The sequence below is a fragment of the Eschrichtius robustus genome, chromosome 2 (assembly GCF_028021215.1).
Source record: "Eschrichtius robustus isolate mEscRob2 chromosome 2, mEscRob2.pri, whole genome shotgun sequence".
NCBI classification, from domain to species: Eukaryota; Metazoa; Chordata; class Mammalia; order Artiodactyla; family Eschrichtiidae; genus Eschrichtius; species Eschrichtius robustus.
Window position 1 is genome coordinate 158148269 of NC_090825.1, and position 25275 is coordinate 158173543.

General features: G+C 51.7%; 1 protein-coding gene across 1 annotated transcript in view; it reads left to right on the forward strand.

Annotated features, from left to right (window-relative positions):
* Positions 1-25275, forward strand: part of CDHR2 (cadherin related family member 2) — a 39339-nt gene that overhangs the window by 9613 nt on the left and 4451 nt on the right. Inside the window, exons 2-26 of the mRNA XM_068536420.1 lie at positions 2762-2828; positions 3097-3168; positions 6937-7076; positions 7188-7241; positions 9274-9363; positions 11207-11296; positions 11923-12048; positions 12125-12271; positions 12352-12427; positions 12527-12642; positions 13068-13301; positions 14241-14396; positions 14480-14641; positions 14928-14989; positions 15568-15811; positions 18210-18449; positions 20180-20249; positions 20381-20986; positions 21822-21893; positions 22320-22369; positions 23737-23888; positions 24038-24146; positions 24238-24326; positions 24949-25017; positions 25125-25202. Coding sequence (XP_068392521.1) covers positions 2777-2828; positions 3097-3168; positions 6937-7076; positions 7188-7241; positions 9274-9363; positions 11207-11296; positions 11923-12048; positions 12125-12271; positions 12352-12427; positions 12527-12642; positions 13068-13301; positions 14241-14396; positions 14480-14641; positions 14928-14989; positions 15568-15811; positions 18210-18449; positions 20180-20249; positions 20381-20986; positions 21822-21893; positions 22320-22369; positions 23737-23888; positions 24038-24146; positions 24238-24326; positions 24949-25017; positions 25125-25202 — 3356 coding nt within the window. The 5' untranslated portion in view covers positions 2762-2776. The remainder of the gene's footprint in view (positions 1-2761; positions 2829-3096; positions 3169-6936; positions 7077-7187; positions 7242-9273; positions 9364-11206; positions 11297-11922; positions 12049-12124; positions 12272-12351; positions 12428-12526; positions 12643-13067; positions 13302-14240; positions 14397-14479; positions 14642-14927; positions 14990-15567; positions 15812-18209; positions 18450-20179; positions 20250-20380; positions 20987-21821; positions 21894-22319; positions 22370-23736; positions 23889-24037; positions 24147-24237; positions 24327-24948; positions 25018-25124; positions 25203-25275) is intronic.

Here is a 25275-nt window from a genome sequence, read left to right on the forward strand (position 1 = left end):
AGGGTCTGTCTTATTCACTAAGCATAAATTTGGTGAAGGCAGCACCTTGACTGTTATACCTACCATTGTATCCCCAGTGCTGGGGACAGGGTCTGGCACAAAGGACACCCAATAAATATTTGTTAGGGGAATGAATGGATAAATCAGGGTACTCAGCACAGAGTAGGTGCTCAGGAAATGTCAGCAGATATTTAAAATGACCAACCCTCTTGATGCCCCAGAAGATCTGGGCAAAGTTGGGCAAAGACAACTCTGAGTTAAAGAGGGAAGACTAAAGCTGGAACTTCAGGACAGGTGGAGGCAAGCCAAGCCCAGAGGATGGTGGCCAGATTGGTGCCAGTGTCCCTCTGGCTATCTAGGGGACATTGACCGAGAGGGGCCTGTGAGGTGACCAAGGCAGGCCAGGGCAGAATATGGGGCTCCCAATGATGAGAGGGGCAGAAGACAGACTTTTATCTCCTCCATGATAATAGTTGCTGCCATTTTTTTGCTAACATACTTTGAGCCAGGCACTGTGTAAGCCTCACACAGACCCTGTAGTGTAGGTGCTGTAATTATTCCCAATTTACAGATGGGGGAACTGAGGCCCAGAGAGGTTAAGTTACTTGCCCAAGATTACATTGGATTGACACCCAGGCTCTCTAGCCCATATGTTTACCCCTTGCACCCTGCCCCACCTCTCAGGCTTTCCACGTCAGGCCACTGGGGTTACAGTGATTCACTGGCACACTCATTCATTCATTTCTGAAATGCCCCCTGAGCTTTCCCTGGGCTCACAGGTCCTGGGGTCACAGAGATGAATCAGACCTGGACCTTGCCTTCACATCTCTCCTGGTCTGGAGGGAGAGGCTGATCTGCAAAGAGATAATGGGCCCTGAGAGCTACAGAGGTTAGGCTAGGATCTGAGCAGCGTCCAGTGAGGTCTCTAGGCCAGCGCAGGAGTCAACTCCTCCTGTGGGAACACTGAAGGAGTGTCTGGACAGAAGATGACCTTGGGGCTGCTCATCAGTTAGCAAGGCAGGGAAAGGCATTCCAGAAAGAGGGAACTGCGTATGCAAAATGAGGGAAAACGGAGTGGGTCTGTGGATATGGGAGGTGTGAGGGAGGGAAGCAGGGCGTGGTTAGAGAGGAAGCTGGGGAGGGGGCAGCAGTGCTCAGGGCCAGATGGTCTGTTCGAAGCCTTTGTATGCAGTTTGGCAATGGGGAGCCACTGAAAAGTTTGGAGCAGGGGAGAAAGGTGATTAGAGGGAGTGAGGAAGGATAATTTTGGTTGAGAGGACTTGATTAGAGACGGAAGGGAAGGAGACCGTGAGGAGGGCTGAGCCGGGGAGAGAGGAAGCCTGTTGCAGGATGGAGAGAAGTGTAAGAAGTTCAGGAACTGGACTGGATGTGGGACATTCGGGAGACGGGGAGTCAAGTGTGATGGGGGAAGTGGGCGATCCCTGAGGCAGGAACACAGGAGGAGGGGTAGGTGGTGGGAGGGAGAGGAGTTGTGGTTTCTGATGTGTTTCACCGTCAAGGTTCAGCTCTGGAAGCCATTCCGCACCACCCTCGGAGGACCTGTCATACGGAGTCTGCCGTGGGTGAGGGTCCCTCCCTCTTCGTTCTCCCATAGCTTTGGAGTCGGGCTCCTCTGGAAAACAGCGCTTGTCTCAGCCGCACTGGGGCAGGAGTGGGAGCTGCCCAGGACCCAGTGAGGGTGCTTAGCAGCAGCTGTGTTCCTTTGTGTGCTTTATAGCTTTAATTTATCTTCGGAAAAGTTAATATATTCACTCAGCACGAAATCGAAAAAGTACAAAAGAGTATGCAATAAAAATCCTGTCTTATGGAATGATTATGTAGATGCAAGCGTGCAACTCATTTTCTTGACAGAGAGCACGAAGCATTTGCGAAATCTTGCTTTGGTAACAATTGTCTTTTGGGATGAAAGAGCCTTGGGGGTTCAGGTATCTCTTGATGACAGTGAATCAAAGTCCCTCTTTTCCCAGATGAAGGATAGCTTGCAATGTAAGATGACCAAGAAGACTGGGCAGGACAGGGTTTTCCAAGCGTTCCTGCCCAGCTGTCAATCAACAAGAGGAGCACAAAGCCCTTCCTAAACTGACTTGACCAGGGAACCCTTCTGTTATGGGGCATCTTACAGGACTGGGGTTCCATGGAGTACACTTTGAGAAAGGATGCAAAGGCAGCTATGAATTGTGTCAGCAAGTGGGACAAAGGACCGAGCCCCCCCACAGAGGCTCTGGATGGTCCTGGACAAGTCATAGTCCCTCTCCAGGCCCCTGATTTTGAAGGATGCTGTTAGCTTGGACTTTAAACAGGCAGGTTAGTGCAGTGGTTGAGGGAATGAATTCTGGAGTTCAAAAGACCTGTTTTCAGAGCATGGTCTTGCCATTGACTCTCTGTGTGGCCTCAGGCAAGCCCCTTAGCAGCCACTTAGCTGTAGGAATAAAGAGATTATGCATGTAATATACTTGGATCCATGCCTGCTACACAGTGGGCACTGAACCCTGGGGTCAAGTTCAGGGTCAGTCTCAGGCTGGGGCTCTAGACCAGACTCAGCTACCCTGCCCCTCCCCGCCATGCCCCCCAACTCCCCGTCCCCTGGAACATCTGGCAAATGGGCAGAATTTGATAGGGGCCTGGGGGGAACCTTGAGTGATGGAGGTGAGTCGGCCGGGGTCAGACCCGACTGATCAGGGTCCACCAGAGGAGGGAGGACTGGGTTCAGGTGCCCCTCCCCTGATGCCTCTTCCCCCAGGTCCCTCCAGACGTGATGGTGTGGCCGTGGCTGTCCTGCCTCTTGCTTCCTGCCCTCATGGTGTCTGGTGGGTACCTCCCCTCCCCCACCAGGGCAGCACTAACCTGGGGATCCTCGGCAGAACCCTCCAGAAGGGTGGGATGCTGCTTCACCAGCAAACACCCAACTCCTATGGCCCAGCCCCGGGCTTGGCTGCTCTGGGGAGGCCTGGAGAGGAATCCAGTCCTGGGCCGGTGAAAGTTGGCCAGTGGGACTGGTGTGGGCTCCCACAGGGGCAGATGGGGGTCAGTCTTTATGGAGGTGTCCAGATGTTCCAACACTCTGTGTCCCTACAGTGGCAGCCAACGTGGCCCCAACATTCCTGTCCAACATGTCGGCAGTGAACCTGCCCGAGGACCTACCAGTGGGTGAGTAACTGTCCCTGTGCCCAGACTGCACCAAACACTTACCCACAAGAGGGCCCCAGGGGCTCCCCTGTGGGCTTGCTCCCCATCCCTGCAGCTCCACGGCTCGTCATGGGGCAAAGGTGGCCTGAAGGAAGTTTGTTCCAGAAGTTTGTTTTCTCCTTTGCAGCTTTTGGGTCGGGGGCCCTCACACAGCATCAAATAATCAAGACTCACTCCAAGAGAACATTCCTCCCATTTCCCATCTCTTTCAGTCTTTCTGATTTCCCAAGGGAGAAAGTATCCATTTGGTACCATTATTTCTCTTCTACCTCTCTCACTTGCTCATCTCTCTTCCTCCTCTGCTATTTTTTTTTTTTCAGACAGAAAGAGAGCAGGCTTTAGGCTCAGAGCCTTTCATGCATACATCTCACCAGAAATTGATACTTCTGCTGTCTTCGTTTGTAGAGTTACCTTCCCTCTATGGCTAGTGAAATGAGTTTTCTATGTACAGTAGCCATCTAGTTTGCTTTTAAAATAAATGTATTTACATGAAACAGTAAGTCAGTTAAAAGGAGGGTCATAAACACTGAGACGTGGATGTGGTAACGATCTTGGCAGTGTACAGGAGTGAATGATGTTCATGAAACATTGTTTTGGATGAAGCCACAGGGACTGGATGCCAGATTCCCAGCAGGCAGGATGGGGTTGAAGAAGCTGAAATGATAGATGACTGTATTCACTGGGATATAGGGTCAGCTGCGCATAACAGACCCCAAATAACAGAGCTGTAAACAAGGTCAAAGTTTCCTATTCTCTTACATAGTCATCTAGAGCAGGGATCCATCAGGCTGTTCCGTGCCCTATGCTTCTGGCATCAGGGACCCTCCTTCCATTTCCAGGTTCTGCCTCCCCTAGGGCCTGGCCCTCATCCACATGGTCCCAGATGGTTCATGTCACGCCCTTTTCCAGTGAGAGCTGGGGGCAATAAAGGGCCAAGAGGGCTCATTTCTTTCTCCTAAGGACAGGGCTCCAGATTTTACACATGTTACTTCTGCTCACATCTCATTGGCCAGAACTTAGCCACATGCCCTAGCTACAAGGGAACTGGAGAAATGAGGTCTTTATTTTATTTAGCCATGTGCACAGCTCAAAATCTGGGGTTCTATTAGTCTGAGAGAAAGGGGGTTGTGAATACTGGGGGACAATTTACAGTCTTTGTTGCAGTGTCAGAATTGGGACCCCAAATATCTAAATCTACTAGATGAAGCAAGAGACTGCATCAAAGGTGAAATCCAAAGTCTGCCTTGGAATCCAGAAACCCAGGTCTAGGTACATGAAGAAAGGGTGGGCGATGGGCTTCAGAGCCACGAAGGCCACATCCATTTGGATGTGGTTGCCAGGACAGCAAGTCTACTAAGGGTTATATTAATAAACGTTTAGATCCCAGGATGAGGGAGGTGTTAGTCTCATTACATTCTGAGTTGGCACAATCCTCCCTGGAGGACTGGGCTGAGGTCAAACTATTTGACATCTGTGAATACAACAGAGAAGTAGTATATACACGTTAATGATATTTTATGTATATTTTCATAGCTGTTTGGTCGCAGATAAACACACACACACCTCCAAACAAATGTCACAAATATATTAACCCAAATGTCCTCAAGATCTCCATTCTCTTGGGTGACGCTTTAATGTCAGGTCTGATCTCAGCCAGACCAAATGAGGGTCTTTTCTTTGATAACCACAGGGCCCCTCTCTGGGCTTTCTCAAACCAAAGAGCAATTTCTTCCTTTCTGAGATGAATTGTATGGCTCTCTTGGGATGAGAAAGCATTTTCAGTCAGGTTTTTAAAAAATGTTGTTTATACCTTTTATTTTGAGGTGTAATATATATACAGGGAAGCACCCCGACCCACTCTCTCCCCTTCTAGTCACTCCCCGTCCTTTCTCTCCTGCAGAAGACCTGTTTTCTTGACACTCACACTGTATAGTAGTTTAGTTTCGTCAGGCAGACTTTTTAAAATACGTCAAATTTGAGTTTAAAGACAGAGACCTAATATATGTCTTTTATTTCTGCAGCTCTTATTGATTTATTTGTTACAGTTAATTTTTTTTCAGACAGACTTTTAAAAAAGCTTTTCCTTCCTGATCCTTCTTTCTGTGTCTGTGAGCACATGTGTACAGAGAAGGATTTACACATCCCCACTCACTTCCCATATTTCCTTAGGTATAAGGGCCGTATCAGTTTACATTTTGACATTTTTGAATCAGGATGTGTCTTATATTTGAGATAGTCAGTTAACACAGAGTGACTCCCCACCCCAGCAGTCATTAAATTGACAGTGTGTCTCACAACAGAGGAAACATACTGTAGATACTAACAGCTTTCTAGCCTGACGGTCTTCCTGGAGGAGAGGGCCTGGGTGGGAAGGGACCAAGCTTTCTAAGGAGTTTCTGGAGGAGCCAGAACTATTTGGTCAAAGAAGAGCAGACTCCAGATGTGCTGCCCAGACTGTCCCTGAAAGGCTGTCGTGGCAAGAGAGGGGGGCAGGCTGGTCCTCTGAGACCCTCAGGCTGGGTGCCGGGCCCCACCACCATGTCACTGTTCTGGCACTTTTGCTTTTGTAGGCCTCTCCCTCCAGAAAAATACATTAAAAATATACTTTAATATACTGCATTGGCATAAAGACAAATATCCTGAGGGCTAGATTATAATCATTAATTCCTTTTGATTTTTTTTTACCGTTTGAAAAAATGAGGTATAATTGACATACAATATTATATTAGTTTCAGGTGTACAACATAATGATATATTTGTATATATTTCAAAATGATCACCACAATAAGTCTAGTTAACATATGTTACCACACATAGTTACAGATGGCTTTTTTTTTTTTTTTTTTAAATGAAGGTCTTTTTTTTTAAACACTATTTGATTTATTTTTTATTTATTTATGGCTGTGTTGGGTCTTCGTTTCTGTGTGAGGGCTTTCTCCAGTTGTGGCAAGTGGGGGCCACTCTTCATCGCGGTGCGCGGGGCCTCTCACTATCGCGGCCTCTCTTGTTGAGGAGCACAGGCTCCAGACGCGCAGGCTCAGTAATTGTGGCTCACGGGCCCAGTTGCTCCGCGGCACGTGGGATCTTCCCAGACCAGGGTTCGAACCCGTGTCCCCTGCACTGGCAGGCAGATTCTCAACCACTGCACCACCAGGGAAGCCCGATGGCTTTTTTTTTTCCCTTGGGATGAGAGCTTTTAAGACCTACTCTCTTAGCAATTTTCAAATACCCAATACAGTATTATTAACTCTAGTCACCATGCTGTACATTACATCTCCAGGACTTATTTATTTTATAACTGGATATGTGTACCTTTTGACCCTCTTCACCCATTTCTCAGTCCCCCGCACCTCACCTCTGGCAACCACCAATCTTCTCTGTATCTGTGAGCTTGGTTTTTGTTTTTAGATCCCACATGTAAATGAGATCATACAGTATTTGTTTTTTTTTGACTTATTTCTCTTAGCAGAATTCCCTCTAGGTCCATCCATGTTGTTACAAATGGCAAGATTTCATTCTTTTTTTAAGGCTGAAAATATTCCATTGTACATGTATACCACATCTGCTTTACCCATTCATCCATTGATAGACATTTAGGTTGTTTCCATGTCTTGGCCCTTCTAATTTTAAAAGAAGTTTGACATTCTTGTGGGCCTCGTGGGCAGCTTGGCCAGGCCAGCATTGAACTAGGTGGCCGTGGACCCTGTGCATTCCCTGTCCCGTCTGCAGGTGCTGAGGTCTTCTGGCTGATAGCTCAGGACCAGGACAATGACCCTCTGACCTATGGGATTAGTGGCTCCTATGAGTACTTCTTTAATGTCACCCCGAATACTGGGGAAGTGAAGCTGGCCAAACTTCTGGACTATGAGGTAAAGGGAAGCAACCTGGGAAGGCCTCGTGAGGGGTTGGGGAGGTAGGGAGGGCCCTGGTGGGCAACCGAACAGGGCTTACCTTGGTTCCCTTCTCTCTGCCCACTGCAGACGCTCTACTGGTTTGCCATCAACATCTTTGTGAACGACGGTCACAACAACCCAGTGAGTCAGAAGTGGGGAGGGAAGGGAGGTCCAGGGATCAGAGAGCAGGGGACTGAGGGTCCACCGCTAATTGCCCACCGCAAATAAGCAGAGAGCCCCAGCTAACAAAAAATGAATTGAACGTTTATTTTTATCGAAATTATACGTCTCCATTTTTTGTCATACAATATTAACCAAGATTTTAGTATTTATTATAATTTATATTAATTATACAAATACATGGTTTATCTTTTGTGTATTTTGTATATCTATTGTATATCATTAATTACATTATTATTTTTTAAAAGATTTATGTATTATTTTTTATTTATCTTATTTACTTTTGACTGCGTTGGGTGTTAGTTGCAGCATGCAGGATCTTCGTTGAGGCACGCGGGATCTTTCGTTGAGGCACGCGAGCTATTCGTTGTGGCATGCGGGCTTCTCTCTAGTTGTGGCGCATGGGTTCCAGAGCACGTGGGCTCTGTAGTTTGCAGCAGGCGGGCTCTAGTTGAGGCGCGAGCTCAGTAGTTGTGGCGCATGGGCTTAGTTGCCCCGAGGCATGTGGGATCTTAATTCCCTGACCAGGGATTGAACCCGCGTCCCCTACATTGTAAGGCGGATTCTTTACCACTGGACCACCAGGGAAGTCCCAATTACATTATTAACTTGTATTACTACACTTATTAATAAAAAAACAAGTGCCAAATACCTCCCTACCCTCTCTCCACTGAGGTCATCACTTTCAGCCCCTTTGGCTGATAGGTTGGTCTTAGTGTTCATGTTTCTCAATAACACACTTATACAGCTGTGTCTTGTGTCTGTGAAAGTTGGGGGTTTTGTCTTTATAACCTATTCCCCAAACCCTATCCATTAAAAAAATCATTTTAATGACTTGGATATTCATAAGTATTTTCTCTTTGTAAACATTTTTAAAAGTGCAGATAAAGCTCAAGTCCCCTTGGGCAACACTTCCCAGCCCACTCCCACCTGAAGTGTCCGCCGTCACTGTGTTGTTTTCTATCCATCGCTAAACATTGACATGCATATATGCATCCACGGAAGAAAGATGGTAGTTTTGGGTGCGTTTTCTGAAATCCAAGTGGGATCCTACTGCATGTATGGTCTTGAACTGCCTTGTCGACTCAACAATCAGCTTTGGAAGACTTCCCTGGTGGTCCAGTGGTTAAGACTCTGTGCTTCCACTACAGGGAGCCCGGGTTCGATCCCTTGTCAGGGACGTTCCGCATGCCGCGGGGTGCAGGCAAAAAACAAAACAATACAACAATCAGCTTTGGAGTCCCTTCTGTGTCTGCACATGAGTCTCCTGTTTCCTGTATGTCTATAGCCCAGTGTGGGGACTATAAGCACCACGGTGCTTAGCTGGTCTCCTCAGCACTTAGGTTGTTCACAGCTTTACGCTATGGCTAACAAAGCTAAAAGGAACATTCTTGTAATAGGACATTTTAGATTTTTTTTTAATGACCTAATGATTTCCACAACATACTCTCCAAATGGTTCAGTAAATCTGTGGAGAGAAAAACTAAATAAGGGGTAAATCTGGATGAAGGGTATCAGGAATTCTTTGTACTGTACTTGCAACTTTTCTGGCGTTTGAAATGGCATCAAAAAAACACGGAGGGGAGAGGGGGAAGCTGGGGCAAAGTGAGAGTAGCATCAGCATATATACACTACCAAATGTGACACAGATAGCTAGTGGGAAGCAGCTGCATAGTACAGGGAGATCAGCTCCGTGCTTTGCGACGACCTAGAAGGGTGGGATAGGGAGGGTGGGAGGGAGGCTCAAGAGAGAGGGGATATGGGGATATATGTCTGCATATGGCTGATTCATTTTGTTGTACAACAGAAACTAACATAGCATTGTGAAGCAATTATACTTCAATAAAGATGTATTAAAAAAAAGTCACCCCAGACATCACCTGATTGTTCTCCTGAGAAGCTATACCAACTTGCACTCCCGTCCTGATGCTCCTGACGTTGTTTTCTCAAGCTCCCACGTTTTCTGGGCTAACCTGGGCTTTCTCACTTGCAGGTGCAGAATGAAATGCTGGTGATCGTGGAGGACAGAAATGACAACGCACCCATTTTCCAGAACACAGACTTCTCCACCAGCATCAGTGAGGTAACATCTGCCTTAACGGGGTGTGTGTGTAGGATGCAGACATCCCACAAATCTGCTTAGAGTGGGAAGGACCAGAGATAGCCAGCAGGGCATCCAAGATTGGGAAGTGCACCTCCTAGAAAGGGCAGCTGCAGGAACCAAATTCAGGGGGTTGCATGTAACCCCATGTACCAGAGCTACAGCAACATTTTGCAATCTATCAGACTGGATTGGAATATCTAAGTTATGATAGTCAGAGGTGGTGAGGGGGAAGGAATTGATTTTCTCATGTTTCTGAAAAATTTAACAGTATATCTGACTTCAGGCATGGCTGGATCCAGGTACTCAAGCCATGTCATCAAGAAGAGATTTCTCTCCACCTAGCAGCTCTGCTTCTCTTGTTGCCACCAGCCGGGGGTGGGGCGAGCAGTTCTCCCTTATGGTGATAACAGTGTCCCCCAGCAGCTCCAGGCTCACATCCCACCAGCTTTGCAATTGCAACACAGACTGTCTCTTTCTCAATGGTCCCAGCCAAACCCCCAGGACTGACTCTCATTGGCCCATTTTCGGTCAGGTGCCCATCAGTTGAGGAGTATGGATTGCTCCAATTGTCTAGGTCTGCATCATGCGCTTTCCTCTCTAGCAAGAGGACCAGCCCCACTTGAAATGCATAGGCAAGGAGGAGGTTTCCCAGTGGTCCCAGGGCAGCAAACACAACACCACTCCTGAATCTTCATTACCACGTGGCTTCAAAGTCCTGACAGGTGTGGGTCCCCCTCCCCCAGGCCAGACCTGAGGCTGGTGAGGTTCAGACAGCCCTTCAACAGGCTCTGATTGAGCACCTACTGTGTGTCTGGCACTGTCCTTGGTGCTGAGGATATCCGGTGAAGACAGACTTGGTCATCACCCTCGGCAGCTCACATTGTAGTGAAGAGCACAGACAACAAAACATTTAATCAACAAAGCATTAAACAAACAGGATTATTTCAGATGGTGTTGAGCTCTATGAAGAGCATAAAACATGACTGGGGAGGGGCCTGCTTTAAATTGAGCCAGTCAGGAAAATCTTCTCTGCGTAGGTGACATCTGAGCAGAACTAAATGTTGAGGAGCCAGCATGGGCTGCTCCAGGAAAAGGATATTCCAGGCAGGGAACAGCAGCTGCAAAGGCTCTGAGGTGGGAATCAGCCTGGAGTGTTGTAGGCATAGCCAGGAAGCTCGTGTGTGTGGAGGGAGGAGGCTGAGGAGGAGGTGAGGTCAGAGAAGTGGGCAGTGGCCTGACCCTGGAGGGCCAAGGAGGCAGTCTGGACCATATTCTGGGCAGAATGGGGGAACCACTTGTCGGTTTTGAGCACGAGACTGATGTGGTCTGGTTCAGGATTTTCAAAGATCTTTTTGGCCACCATGAAGAAATAGTGAGGGTGTGGACAGGTCCTAGAGGAAAAGCCTCCCAAAAGAACCTTACAGCTCTGCGGGGTGCTGTGTGGAACCTATTGCTGGAGGCTACAGAGAACACACAGGGATGTTTAAGCAGGGGAGTGGCACAGCCTGAGTTCTGGAATGATCACTCATGGTGGTCCTGAGGGGCGCTGCAAATCAGAAGCCTGCTCAGGTTTCAGGGAGGCTGTGTGGGGAGAGGAGAAGGGGGAACTCTGCTCCCTGCCTCCATCCAGATGCTCCCAGAGGCCCAGACCAGGTGGGAAGGAAAGGGGGACATCTGTGGAATGCTGGGTTTCAGGTTCTGGAAGGTCCATCGCTATCCCCGTGGTACAGTTGGGGGCACTGAAACTCCAGGAGGGGGCATGATGTGCTTGGGCATGGAAGAGATGTGTTGGAGCTCAGAGGTGACAAAACCCTTGTTACAGACCCTGCCGGTTGGCTCCCTGTTGCTCTCTGTGCTGGCCAAGGACAAAGACACTGGGTCCGGAGGCGCAGTGGTGTACTCCATAGAGAAGGTAAGTGTGTGCGGGTCCTTGTGAGAGTGTGGGCTCCACCTCCCCTCATGGCCACTAGGGGGCAGCATCTCCCACACAACCTGCAGGGACCTTGTGGAGCAGGGGCTCTGCGACGGCCCAGCCCTGGTCCCCACGCCTTCCTCTGTCCCCCTCTGGACCTCATTTGGCCCAGCCGCCTAAGGAGGGTGCCTGCTGCAGACCGGACCCTCCTCCCCACCCTCTCGCCTGGGGCACTGTCTATGACTTTGTCCGGTTAGCGTCACACCACCTGGTGGCTGCGGCAATCCTGGCTTCAAAGAAGAGGAAATCAAGTCTCAGAGAGGTCCAGGGTCTTGTCCAAGGTCACACAGACAATGGCGGGTGTGACCCCAGTTCTCACGAAGACACATTGGCTAGCCACGGCCCCCATCATTGAGTGCCCACTACGTGCCTGGAACCTACCTTAGCTCATTTGACCCTGTTTTCATCCCACTGAGGCGATATCTAGCCCATTTCCCAGGCTCAGAGAGGTTAAGTGACCTGGTGAGGTTGAGAGCAGAGCCAGGATTCGACCCCAGGTCTCTCAGAGCAGGTCCTGGGGGCAGGGCCGTCCCGGGGGAGCCTGGCCTGACTGTGCTCTGCCTCAGGTCATCCCTAGCACGGACAGCAGCGAGTACCTCTTCAGGATCCTGCCCAACGGCTCCATCATCCTCAACGGCAGCCTCAGCTACAACAACAAGAGTGCCTTCTATCAGCTGGAGCTGAAGGCCTGTGTGAGTGCGGGCGCACGTGGGGTCGGGGGCGTCGGGAGCCGAAGCCCCGGCTTCACGGAGACCCATCTCCCGGCAGGACTCGGGCGGCAGGTACAACAACAGCTTCGTCGTCCAGTGCTCCTCGCCTGTCTTCGTGTCCATCTCTGTAATTGACAAGCCGGACCTGGACCCCCAGTTTGTCAGGGAGTTTTACTCGGCCTCTGTGGCTGAGGATGCACCCCAGGTGTGCCAGGGAACTGGAGGGGTCTGGGTGGAGACGAGCGGTGGGGAAAGGGTCTGGCCACTGACCGTGCCTTCTCGCAGGGAACCTCGGTGCTGAAGGTGGAGGCCATGGATGGCGACAGAGGCATCAATGACCCTGTGATCTACAGCATCTCCAGTGAGAACGGGGTGTCCCCAGGCTGGGGCTGAGGCAAGGGAAGGGGTGGGGGCTCCGTCAGAGCCACTGGAAGCAGCTGCTCCTGCTGCCTTTTCCCAGACTCCACAAGGCCTGGCTGGTTCGACATTGGACCAGACGGGGTGATCAGGGTCAGCGGTTCCCTGGACAGAGAGCAGCTGCTGGAGGAGGACGAGGAGGTGCAGGTGCAGGTCACGGTGAGTGAGAGGGCCACTGCCCACCTTGCACCCTGACTTTCTATACATTTATTTATTTATTTATTTATGGCTGTGTTGGGTCTTCGTATCTGTGAGAGGGCTTTCTCTAGTTGGAGCAAGCAGGGGCCACTCTTCATCGCGGTGCGCGGGCCTCTCACTATCACGGCCTCTCTTGTTGCGGAGCACAGGCTCCAGATGCGCAGGCTCAGTAATTGTGGCTCACGGGCCCAGCCGCTCCGCGGCATGTGGGATCTTCCCAGACCAGGGCTTGAACCCGTGTCCCCTGCATTGGCAGGCAGACTCTCAACCACTGCACCACCAGGGAAGCCCTGCACCCTGACTTTCTAAACTCTGACCTTTGATCTCAGCTCTCTCTGAATGCTGGTTTTCTGACCTCTGCCTCTCGGCCTCTGCTCTGCTCTCAGGCCACCGAGATGGACCCCAACGTCTATGGGCAGGAGGCCAAGGTGAGCATATGGGTCACGCTGAGAGTGACAGACGTCAATGACCACAAACCTGAGTTTTACAACTGCAGCCTCCCAACCTGCACCTTCACCCCCCAAGAGGCTCAAGTCAACTTCACTGGCTACGTGGACGAGCACGCCTCCACCCGCATCCCCATCGATGACCTAACCATGGTGGTCTACGACCCAGACAAGGCAGGGGCACTCAGACCATGCGCGGCATGGGCGGAAGTGATGGTTGGGAGATCGCTGGGGGGGCGGGGGGAGAAGTGGCGAGTGACCAGCAGAGTGTGGTACCACAGTGCCCGATGGGGCAGTGTGCAGTGGGCAACAGTGGTGCTGACCATGAGTTGTGGTCGGAGCTGTTGGGTGACATTGGAACTGCTGAGTGTTGTTGAGCTGGTGGGTAGCCTTGTGTTCAGGGTGGTGCTACGTGGTGGGGAACAGAAAGGCAGCACTGAGTGGAGGTTGGTCCTGGATGCTGGGTGTTGTTGAGTGGAATGTAATTTTTGGCGGTGTTGAGTAGAGGGGGTAGTGATGTGTGGATGGTGAAGTTGCGGGGTGCTAGGATAGTACTGGGTATTGGGGGATGTGGGCAGTTTTGAGCACAGTATGGTCTGGGTGGGTGTCAAGTTGGAGGGTATTCCTAGGTGGAGGTTGATACTTAGTGCTGGGTGATTTGGGTAGTATTGAATGCTGAATAACTATGGATGGTGTTTGGTAGTATTTGGCGATAATGAGTTGGTACAAAATGTCGATTGGAGGGTGATATAGGGTAGTGGTGGATGGGTGGGTGTGTTGAGATGGTGGTTGGCCTTGACTGGAGAGGGGTGTGGAGTAGAGGGGGTGTGGATAATGGACCGACGTTGGACATTGATGATGTTTGGTGTTGGATTGGGTGGTGGAGGGTGGTGCATGGTGGCTGGTACGGAAGACTCAAAGGGAGTGAGGGGTGTGTGTCCAGGCGCTGCAGCCCAGGCTGGGGCCTCGGGGAGGTCTTCTTCTGATGAGCCCACGTTGACAGGGACTAGTGACTAGCCTACCCTCCTGGGACCTGTGGCCAGGGATTGGGAGAAAGATGCAGGTGGGTACATTGCAGGAGTGGGGTCCCTAATATATAGCCCACGTCTACAGGGCAGCAACGGCACCTTCCTGTTATCCCTGGGGGGCCCTGATGTTGAAGCCTTCAGCGTCTCCCCAGAGCGGGCGGTGGGCTCAGTGGATGTGCAGGTGCTGGTGAGAGCACCGTCGCTGGTGGACTACGAGACACAAACGGTGATGCTGGTGCAGGTGAGGGGTGCTCTGGGGCACCAGGGAGAGCGGGCCACGGGGTGCTCCAGTCCCAATGCCGCTGCCTCTTCCCCTGTCCTCAGGTCGTGGCCACTGACTCGGTCAGCAGAAGCTCCTCGGTAGCCTTGGTGACCATCCACCTTAGAGACATTAATGATCACAGGCCCACATTCCCCCACAACCTGTACAACCTCAGTGTCTTCGAGCACAGTGCGGTCGGCTATGTGGTCACCAACGGCATCCGAGTGAGTGATGGGGGACAGGGCTGGGCAGGGCTGGGAGAGATGCGGAGATGGGCAGACCTGGGGCTGTGGCCCTGCTGGAGTTTCTGTATCATCTGATGTCAGCGGGGGCCAGCAGGTGTGTATGCCCGTGCGTGTGTATGTGATGTCTATGTGTCAGTCTGAGTGTGTCGGGGGCTTCTCCCTTTGGGTCAGGAAGCAGGACGGCCCTGTCCTCATCAATTGCACGGTTGACAGTGCGGGTATGGCTTCTGCTCAGTGTCCCATTATCTATCTCTCTGCCTCACAGGCCTCCGACCCAGACACGGGCGAGGGGGGCCGCATCACCTACAGCCTGCTTCCGGGGAATGGGTAAGTTATCCGGGTGGGCAGTGGGCGGGTGGGCGAGCAGAACCCAGGCTCACCTCCCTTCCTCACAGCAGGGCTAGAGGAGTCAGATAAAATATAGGGCACCCAGTTACATTTCAATTTCAGATAAACAATGAATGGGGGTTTTTTTAGTATAAGTAGGTTGCAAATATTCCATGGGATGTCCTAAAATATTTTTCATTGTTTATCTGAAATGCAAATTGAAGTGGGCATCCTGTATCTTTTTTAATTAATTAATTAATTAATTAATTTATGGCTGTGTTGGGTCTTTGTTTCTGTGCGAGGGCTTTTTCTCTAGTTGTGGCAAGTGGGGGCCACTCTTCATCACGGTGCGTGGGCCTCTCACTATCGCGGCCTCTCTTGTTGCGGAGCACAGGCTCCAGACGCGCAGGCTCAGTAGTTGTGGCGCACGGGCTTTGTTGCTCCGTGGCATGTGGGATCCTCCCAGACCAGGGCTCGAACCCGTGTCCCCTGCATTAGCAGGCAGATTCTCAACCACTGCGCCACCAGGGAAGCCCCATCCTGTATCTTTATTTGCTCCACCTGGCCACCCTGCACAGGGCGGACATCTTTGCGGTGGATCCAGACTCGGGGACAGTGACGGTGAGAAACAGTGAGCTGCTGGATCGGGAGAAGCAGGCCGTATACTACCTCACGCTGCTGGCCACGGACGGCGGGAACCTGTCGTCCTCCACCATGCTGCAGATCGTCGTGCTGGACATCAATGACAACAAGCCCGTGGTCAGCGGCTCCTACAACATCTTTGTCCAGGAAGAGGAGGGCAATGTCTCCGTGACCATCCAGGTGCGAGCCAGCCTGTAGCTGACGGGTGAGACGGGCACATGGCACCATGCCTAGCTCTGTAGTCATGCTGGTCCTGGGTTGGAATCTGGGCTCTGCTGTGTAGTCCTGAGAAAGTCACTCAGTCTCTCTGGGCCTCCGTTGCTTCTTTGGAAAATGAAGACAATCTCAGTACTTATTCCCAGGGTCATAATGGATGTAAAGTGCTCGGCACAAGGCCTAGCACAGAACAAGCCCTCAAAAACATATTGCTCTTTTAAATTCAGGCCCCTGCCTCATTCCAAAAAGGATTTGAGGTGGCTTAGATTTAAAAGTGTGATAAAAGAAATAAGGAAAAAGAGAAAATAAGGATGGTATTTTTTTTAAGTGCACAAAGGTAGAAGCCATACAATTGCTAGGAGTGGGCTGAGTCCTCAGTTCTGAGCTTCCTAATGGCCAAAGCAAAAATGGAAATGAGATCCGTGGTCAGGTTCACAGACTCTGTGAGATAAAAACCCACTACTGGCTCCAGAGGAACACTGGAGAGAAGCTTCGCCCCTGATTCTGAGACTTTCAGAAGCTTCTCCACTGAGTCATCTGTAAGGGGATGTTGTGAGAATCGAGAAACCAGGTCCTCGGAATGACAATCACATGGCCGTGGAGCCCTCCCATCTTTCTGGGGCTTGTGGTTTCCAGAGTACATTCCCATCCCTGATCTCTTGACAAACTTATGAAGTAGGTGCTCTAATGCTCCCCATTTCACGGAAGGAGAAAACTGAGGCTCAAAGAGGTTAAGTGACTTTTCTGTGGTTATACAGCCAGTCAGTGGCAGTGCTGAAACCTGGGCCTTTCTTCATGCACCTCAGTGCTCCTCACCCTGGTCTGTGAGCTCTTTGGGGCAGGAGCATTTCAGATCTGCTGCCAGAACCATGGTGCCCAGTGTGAGCCCTGAGAAGTGCTTGGTGAATTAACCGGCCTGAGTTCAGAGTGCCAAGGAATGAACAGACAGAGTTTTTCATTTCATAAACACGATCCCAACAGATCTGAAACAAAAACCTGAAAGTGGCAGTGGGCAGAGATGAGGGGAAAGAATTGGATCCAAGTGGGACTAGCCCAGCTCTGGATTCAAAGCCATATTTGCTGAGCATCTACTATGCACCAGACCCTTTGCTGGGCCCTGGGTCCTCCGAGATGAATCCACCATAATTCCTGCCTTCAGGGAAGGTGGCGGACCATCATCCAAGGGTGTCACTTGTGCTGTACTGAAGGTAGCACAGGGGTTGTGGAGGACCAGGGGAGGCACCAATCTGACCTGGAGTCAAGCAGGCAATGTGTAGAGGGCATTCACGTGCATGTTCAAAGCCTTGGTGGCAGGGAAGAGCATCTTGTGCTCTCCGTGCTGGATCACCCCAAAGGCACACTAAGCATGTGTTCAGGACCTTGGTAGGACAGAAACACACACACACACACACACACACACACACACACAGATTGGATGAAGAATTTCAGCTATTTAAAAAATACAGCACTGAAGTAGTCATCATGGGAAAATCAGAATCTTGTTGGACTTCACACTTATTTATTTGGCCGTGCTGCATGGCTTGTGGGATTTCAGTTCTCCAACCAGGGCTTGAATCCGGGCTACAGCAGCGTAAGCCCAGAATCCTAACCACTAGGCCACCAGGGAATTCCCCCACAATTTTTTTTTAAATTTATGGCTGCTTTGGGTCTTCACTGCTGCGTGCAGGCTTTCTCTAATTGCGTGGAGCGGGGGCTACTCTTCGTTGCGGTGCGCGGGCTTCTCGTTGCGGTGGCTTTTCTTGCTGTGGAGCACGGGCTCTAGGCGCGTGAGCTTCAGTAGTTGTGGCTCGCGGGTTCCAGAGCGCAGGCTCAGTAGTTGTGGCGCACAGGCGTAGTTGCTCCATGGCATGTGGGATCTTCCCGGACCGGGGCTCGTACCCATGTCCCCTGCACTGGCAGGCGGATTCTTAACCATTGCGCCGCCAGGGAAGTCCCCCCACACACACACACTTATTTTTGTTTGTTTATTTTAAACTTCGACTGTCTATATTAATACTGTCCCCACTCCTCCCCCCCCACTAGAATATCAACTCCATAAGGGCACTGTCTTGATCATGGCTCTATTCCCAGTACTTAGACAGGGCTGGGCATATGGTAGGTAAACATTTGTGGGATGAATGAATGACCTCAATGTTTCAGACCTCAGAAGCTCTTGAAAGCTGTTGGTCTGGCCCTCTCAGATGCGAGACTGAGACTGGGAGACTGGGGGGCATCACTCTGGCTTTAGGCCCAGTTACTGCCCTCATGGGCCAGCGCTGCAGGGGGAGTCCAGACTGCAGGGCAGGGGCTGGGGCCGGGGAGCACCTGATGGCTGACGTCCCAACCTTGCTTACCTGCACAGGCTCACGACAATGACCAGCCAGGCACCAACCACAGCCTTCTGCACTTCAGCCTGCTGAGCAGCCCCAACAGCCACAACTTCTCAGTGGACCCCGACAAAGGGATCCTCAGAAACCTGGGGCCCTTGGACCGAGAGGCCATCAACCCCACCCTGGGGGGCCGCATTGTGCTGACCGTGCGCGTGTCTGATTGTGGCGAGCCTGCCCTCTGGACTGACGTCAATGTCACCATCACTGTGGAGGTAAGGTCTGGCTCAGCCGGGGACAGGGTCCAGGATGAGCCCTGTACTGGGGGGGTCCTGAGCAGATGGCCAGCTCCCTGTCCTCCCAACTCAAGTCACATTTCTGCCCTTTGCAGTGCAGTGGGTAAAAGAGTTCTGGAACCAAGCTGATGGGCCAGAATCCTGGCTCATTTGTTGTGTGGTCTTAGGCAATTGCTCAACCTCCCTGTGTTCTCAAGTTCCTCATCTGCAAAATGGGGATGAAAATAATATAAAACAAGTTAAAAAATGGAAAGTGTTTCAAAGAATGCCCGGCCCAGAGAAGACACTCAGTATATACCTGGTCCTGCAAGGGAGGGATTGGTTAGCACCATTTTATTGATCAAGGGACTAAGACACACAGAGGTTCAGTAGCCTGCCTCGGGTCACAGAATGGGGTTTTGAATCCAGTCTGTCTGGTTCTAAGGCTGCCACTGGGTCACAGGCACCTTCCTCTACAATGTCCACAATGTGGTTGGTGCCCCCTCGGGTTGTGCAGTTCACAGCCTGCACCACCCCACACAGCAGCCCTGTTTCCCACTGGATTGGAATGTGCCGCTTTCCCACAAGGATCAGAATGAGACCTCAGGGAAAATAGAGAAACAGAAGCTGGATGAGGATTTGCCAGCTGTCCTTGGGGTGGAAGTAGGCCACAGAGAAGGAAGAAAGCAAAATTGCATTTCCTGAGCGAGAAGGGTCCTTTCACACCCATGAGCTCTGTGAGTAGGGAGGACCACTCCACTTTGCAGATGAAGATATTGAGGCCCAGAGGGGTCAAAGTCACATGTGAGGAAGAGGTGGAGCTGGACTGAACTCAGAGCTGTGCTCTTAGCCCCTCCTGTGAGTTAGGACGACCTTGAGAATGCAGCTGGCCATGTGCACGGGGGCAGTAGCGCCATCTCTGGGAAATCGCCATCAGAAATTACATCTGGTTAATGGGGAGATGGCTCTGTTTTCAAAGATGTTCCTTCTACCATTATTTAGAAAAAGCTGAAAGCAAAAGCAGACACCTCTGGGCCATCCTGGGGAAGGACTGGGAAAGCCAAGGGCGCCCAGCACACACCAGCATCAGGGGAGGAAGCACAGGCAGAGTTGGCCTGATGCTGTGACAACAGGGGCAGCGCTCTGTCTGGGTGGGGTGACCAGGGCTGGAGAGGGAAGGTGAGAACAGAACACAGCGGGAGTCTCAGGACAGGACCAGGTCAAGCCCTGGCAGGTGCCCCCAGCCCAGCCCCACCTGAGCACAGAGTGAGTGTCTTGGGATCGACCGAGGTCAGGAGGGACAGGAGAAAGGAGGGGACCAGGGAAACCTTGGGCCTTTGTGGGATCATGGTGGTATTGGGGCCAACCCAATAAATCCGAGAGATGGGGAGTCAAGCTGGGCCAGACAGGGACACAGGTGGGGACTCAGAACTATCCTTCCCAAGAGCAGGGTCTAAGACGGCTCTGGGTGGTGCACAGGGAAACAGAGTGTACACCAAACTTCAGAGTACCGCCACAGACCTCTGAGCCCCAGGGGTGGGGTCGGGGCGAGTTCTGTCCGCTTGAAGCCTGTTTCATCATCTAGGAAGCAGGCAGTGCTGTCTGAGGAGACAGGGACAGAGAGTCTGGGCCTCAGGCCAGGGGAAGTATTGGCTTCTCAGACTGGCTCTGGGGAGGCTGAACCTGGGGTCTCCTGAGTTCCCTGGGCTCAGAACTGCCTCTGTCTGCAGGACATCAATGATAATCTGCCCATCTTCAACCAGTCCAGCTATTCCTTCTCAGTGAGGGAGAGGGACCCAGGTAAGTCCTCCCTCGGCCAGGCTATACGACCCCTTCGAGGGCAGGCCTGAAGCCCCCAAGGGGGGTGAGGACAGAGGATGCCCCCAGTGGCCGGGCCAGTGGTCCCTCCACACTCCGCCCCTCATTCACAGGAGTGCTGGTGGGCGTGGTGGAGGCCTGGGATGCAGACCAGATGGAAGCCAACAACCGCATCAGCTTCAGCCTATCAGGGGGCGGTGCCAACAACTTCTTGCTCCGAGGCTTGGTGCTGGGGTCTGGGCGGGCAGAGGGCCACCTCCAGCTGCCCTCGGGCGTGAGCCTGGACTATGAGACACAGGACTCCTTCAGTCTGACAGTGAGTGCTGAGAACCCAGACCCCCAGGGGCGTGACGCCACAGCAAAAGTCCTCGTGAATGTGGAGGACGTGAATGACGTGCCACCCACCCTGGACTCAGCCTCGCTCCGGGGCATCCGTGTGGCTGAGAATGGCTCGCAGCATGGTATAGTGGCTGAGGTGGTGGCCCAGGACAGGGACACCATGTCCCAGGTGGAGGTACAGCTTGTGAACGTCATCTGTACAAAGGCCGGGGTCGACGTGGGCAGTCTGTGCCACGGCTGGTTCTCTGTGCTGGCCAATGGCTCTGTGTTCATCAGTCAGAGTGAGGTCATCGACTATGAGACCTGTGACCTGGTCACGCTGGTTGTGCGGGCCTATGACCTCACAACGGACCCCCGCTTCCAGGCCTACAGTGACAATGGTGAGGCAGCCTGGCCTGCAGGGCTCAGCAGGCTGTAACATAGGGGCTGTGGGAAAGAACTGGCACCTGCAAGGCCTGGGTTCAAATTGTGGCTCCAGCCTTTACCAGCTGTGCCACTGGGAAAGTCATGACACCTCCCCAAGCTTTAGTAGCCCCATCTGTCAAGTGGAGTTGGGTAGTAGGTTGGCTGTGAAGATTAAATGAGAATATATATGTAAAGCATTTCATGCAGTGTTTGGCACATAATAAGCACTTAATTAATGCTATTATGTCGTGAGGCAGCGTAAAAGAAAGAGCACACTTCAGAGCCCATTGTGCACTCAGATCCCACCTCTGACACCAAGTAGCAATAACAATCATATTAACAGCTAGCGTATATTGAATCCTTACTACAGCCAAGAGCTATGCCAGGTACCTTGCAAGCATTTCTTCATTTTATTCCCACACAATCCATGTGGTAGGTGATCCCTATCCAATTTTATAGATGAGGAAACAGGCACAGGGTGGGCAGTTCAATAATCTAGATTACACAGCTAGTAAGGGTCAGAATAATGTTGTGGTCAGGTGGGACATACCTGGGTTGGGCTCAGTCCTGGCCCACTGTTCTTGCTGTGTGACTTTGGACAAGTTGCTTGTCCTCTCTGAGGTCTGGGGAGGATGCTCCCTCCTACGAAGGCCAGAGGAGACTGAGTCAGCATCCTGAGTCAGGAGCAGGGGAGGGGACTGAGCATGGATGATGCATGGGAGGGAGGCTGCTGGGAGCAAGACTGAGGACCAGACTTTCTGGGTCAGGTCTTTGCTTAGAGACCAAGGCCAGCCAACATTTCCCCCCTAGGAAGCCTCCCCATCACCATTGAGGATGTGAATGACAATGCACCCTACTTTCTGCCTGAGAATAAGACTTTTGGTAAGCAGCAAGCCCCTCCCTCCCCACCCACACTGTACTCTGCCAGGACTACCTTTGGGCAACTCCCACAGATGCTCCTCAGACCCCAGGTGTGCCCTTAGAAAGGGAAGAAGGCCTCCAACCCTGCCTCTCCCTCAGGGTTTCAACAGGAGGGGAGACCTGAGTTTTTACCCCAGCTCTGTCCCAACTCACATCTGACCCTGGGCCAGGCCCTCCTTCTCTGGGCCTCAGTTTCCCCATCTGCACAATGGGAGGTGGAGGACCTGCTAACTAACGGCTTAGGGGTAGTTGTAATGGGGGTCTCTGGTGGTAGAGAGGTTAAGGGCAGGTTTGGTGGGATGAGCCCTGAACTGGGCTTAAGGTCAGCACTTGGCCAAGTGGGCACTGGCCCTGACCCCACTGACCTCTTCCTGTCCACACCTGTAGTGATCATCCCAGAACTTGTGATACCCAACCAGCAGGTGGCTTCTGTCCAGGTAAGTCCTTGGCTCCAAATTTTGTCATTCACATTAGCTCCAGGAGACACAGGGCCTAGGCCTTTAGGTCCTTCAGCTGCCCCCAAAATGTTTTAACACTAGAAAGAAAATCTATTGGCTCCGACATATGAAAAGAAAACCCCAGAATGGAAATGAATACCTGCTTAATTGATATGATTAAACTCCATTAACTGTTAAATGTAGTATTCATAAAAATTTCATGACCATAAAAATCACTTGCAGTGGTTTTCTCACTACACCAGAATTCTGGAGCATTACAGAGAAATCATAGTAACTGTAAATTAAACAAGTTCCTCATATTAAATAATTTCCAGAGCAAAATTGTAAAAATACTTTCAATTTTTATGGCATTGGATGTGTTTATTAGAGGGTGGCAGCTGTGCCATGCGGGGTGGGGGGGCAGAGCGGCCTCCCACACAGCTCTGGGGCCTGGGCCTGGCTGGGCTTCTTACTGAGCTGGGGAGCTGCCACACCTTTCTGGAACTCACTTTCCCTCCTGGACAAGAAGCTGTCAGTTCTTTGCAGTAACTCCTTAGGGTTAAGAGATGGGTTGTATGTGGGCGCCACTCCCTGCGCTGTGGAAAGGGCACAGGTGTGGAGATGGATGGGCCTGGCCCTCCCCACTTAGAGCTGCGTGTGCCTGTGGGCAGGACGAGGTCTCTCTCAGAACCCCAGTGTTCTCCCATAAAAGGGGGATAGTGATTCTCCCTCTCTAGGTTCTTTCTAGGCTTAAACAGTCAGTTTTCCAGTCTTCAGCCAATTGCATTCCAATGTCATGAGTCTGGCCATGGCTTTGAACAATTTTCTTTAAACTGACTCCTTTTTGAAACATAAACACCAGGTTTGGCCTCATCCTGAACAGTGCCGTCAGTGGACTCACAGCTCTGTGTGTTGGTTATATTCTTCTCTAAAAGGCACTAGAATGAATAAAAATGCTTGTGCCCTCTCCCCACATCATTTCGTGGTCCACTTGGGGAGTTCGTACTCATGTTAGCAAGCACTGAAAGGAGGGATCTAAGGGAAGGTGACTGGCACACAGTAGGTGCCCAGGAAATCTGAGTGTCCCTGAGCTTGTGTGTGTGTGTGGCAGTGGCGGGGGAGGGGGAGAGCAGGGTGGGATTTCCACACGGGAGGGACTTTGGACAATGACCTGTTGAGCTGGGGGGCCAGAAGCAGGGACTTGTTCAAACACTGTTTGTTTAAAGCATTTGGTCAGTGGCCTGGGGAAGGCTGATAGAGATCATGGGGACCAGCCTCCCAGGCCACCCTAGCTTCAGACTCCTGCTGGGGATGGAGGGGTGCCTGGCCTGGCCTGGCCCGCAGATGTTGTTCACCCTTGCTCCTAGGCCAGAGACGATGACTCAGGGAACAATGGGGACATCCTGTTCTCCATCCTCCAAGTGGATTTCATCGCTAAGGATGGGGCCGTGATCCCTTTCCGGGGCTTCTTCCGTGTCTCCACTTCCTTGGAGGCCAGCGTGTTCATTGGCAACATTGAGTAACTGTGGGCAGCCCCTGGATGGGGTGGGGGGAGCCAAGCAGGGCCTCAAGGCAGTGAGTTCCTCATCCTGGGAGGTGTACAAGGAGGTTCCAAGGAGACTTCAGCTTGGGTTTCAAGACTGAGCTCTGTCCTCCTACCTTCCATAGGCTGGTGACCAACCTTGATTCCACTCTCCAAGGCACTTACCAAGTGACGGTCAAGGCCCAGGACAGGTCTTCTGAGGGTCCTGCCCAGGAAGCCACAATCACCCTAAATGTGAGTGTCGGGTTCTGCCTTCAGTTCCTAGTGCCCTCTGCCAACCCCTGGGTCCCTTGTGCCTCATCTTCCCCATGCCTTCTTTCTGTAGCTCTTCACTGTGGACCAGAGCTACCGTGTGAGGCTGCAGTTCTCCGTGAGCAAGGAGGAGGTTGGCGCCAACACGGAAGAGATTAAGGCGTAGGTCCGGGGAGCTGGGAGGGGCCTGTGGGGAAGAACATGGCCTGGGAGCCTGGTCCCTGACAGAAACCTGGATGGCATATCTCTTAACCCTGTCCCTGACCCACACTTGACCTTGTCCTTGTCTTTTTTTTTTTTAATTAATTTTTATTGGAGTATGGTTGCTTTACAATGTTGTGTTAGCCTCTACTGCACAACAAAATGAATCAGCCATACACATACAGATATCCCCTCCCTTTTGGACTTCCCTCTCATTTAGGTTACCGCAGTGCATTAGGTAGTGTCCTTGTCTTTGACCCTGTACCTGTACTTGCACTTCCTTTCTGCCTGCCCCCAGAAGCCTATGGTTGGCTGGGCAGAGACAGGCCTAAATAGGGCTGCCATGTACAGTTGCAAAGGCTGTGCATTGCACAAGGGCACTCTGCTTGCTAAACTGTAAACCCAGTCCCAGAGGAAGGGGCATCCTTGTCTAATTTGCACAGAAGTGCTACTTGCTTAGCCAATGGAGCTGTCCAGAGGAGGTGCCCCTCACACAATCCCTACTTCCACTGGCAGAGCCCTGGCTACAGGCCTGGGCTAAGGCCCCTACCCCAGCCCTCCGTGACACCTGCCCCCTTTGCAGGGCTCTTGTCCAGGCGACCAGGACTACTGTCTACATTGTGAACATTCAGGACATAGAATCCACGGCTCGGTGAGTGCCCACAGGACTGGTGGCTGGGGCGAAGAAGAGAGGACCAGCAGCAGGAGGGGCCTGCCTGGTGGTTCTGGGCTGCTGGCTTCACCTCTGCCCCATTCCAGGGCCCGAGGCCGTTCCTACCTCGATGCCTACTTTGTCTTCTCAAATGGGTCGGCCTTGACCGTTGACCAGCTGAGTGTGTGAGTGGGGCTGCCCTTGGGGTGGGCAGGAGGGTGAGCAGGAAGCCTGGGGGATGCCAACGTCCCTCGGGCC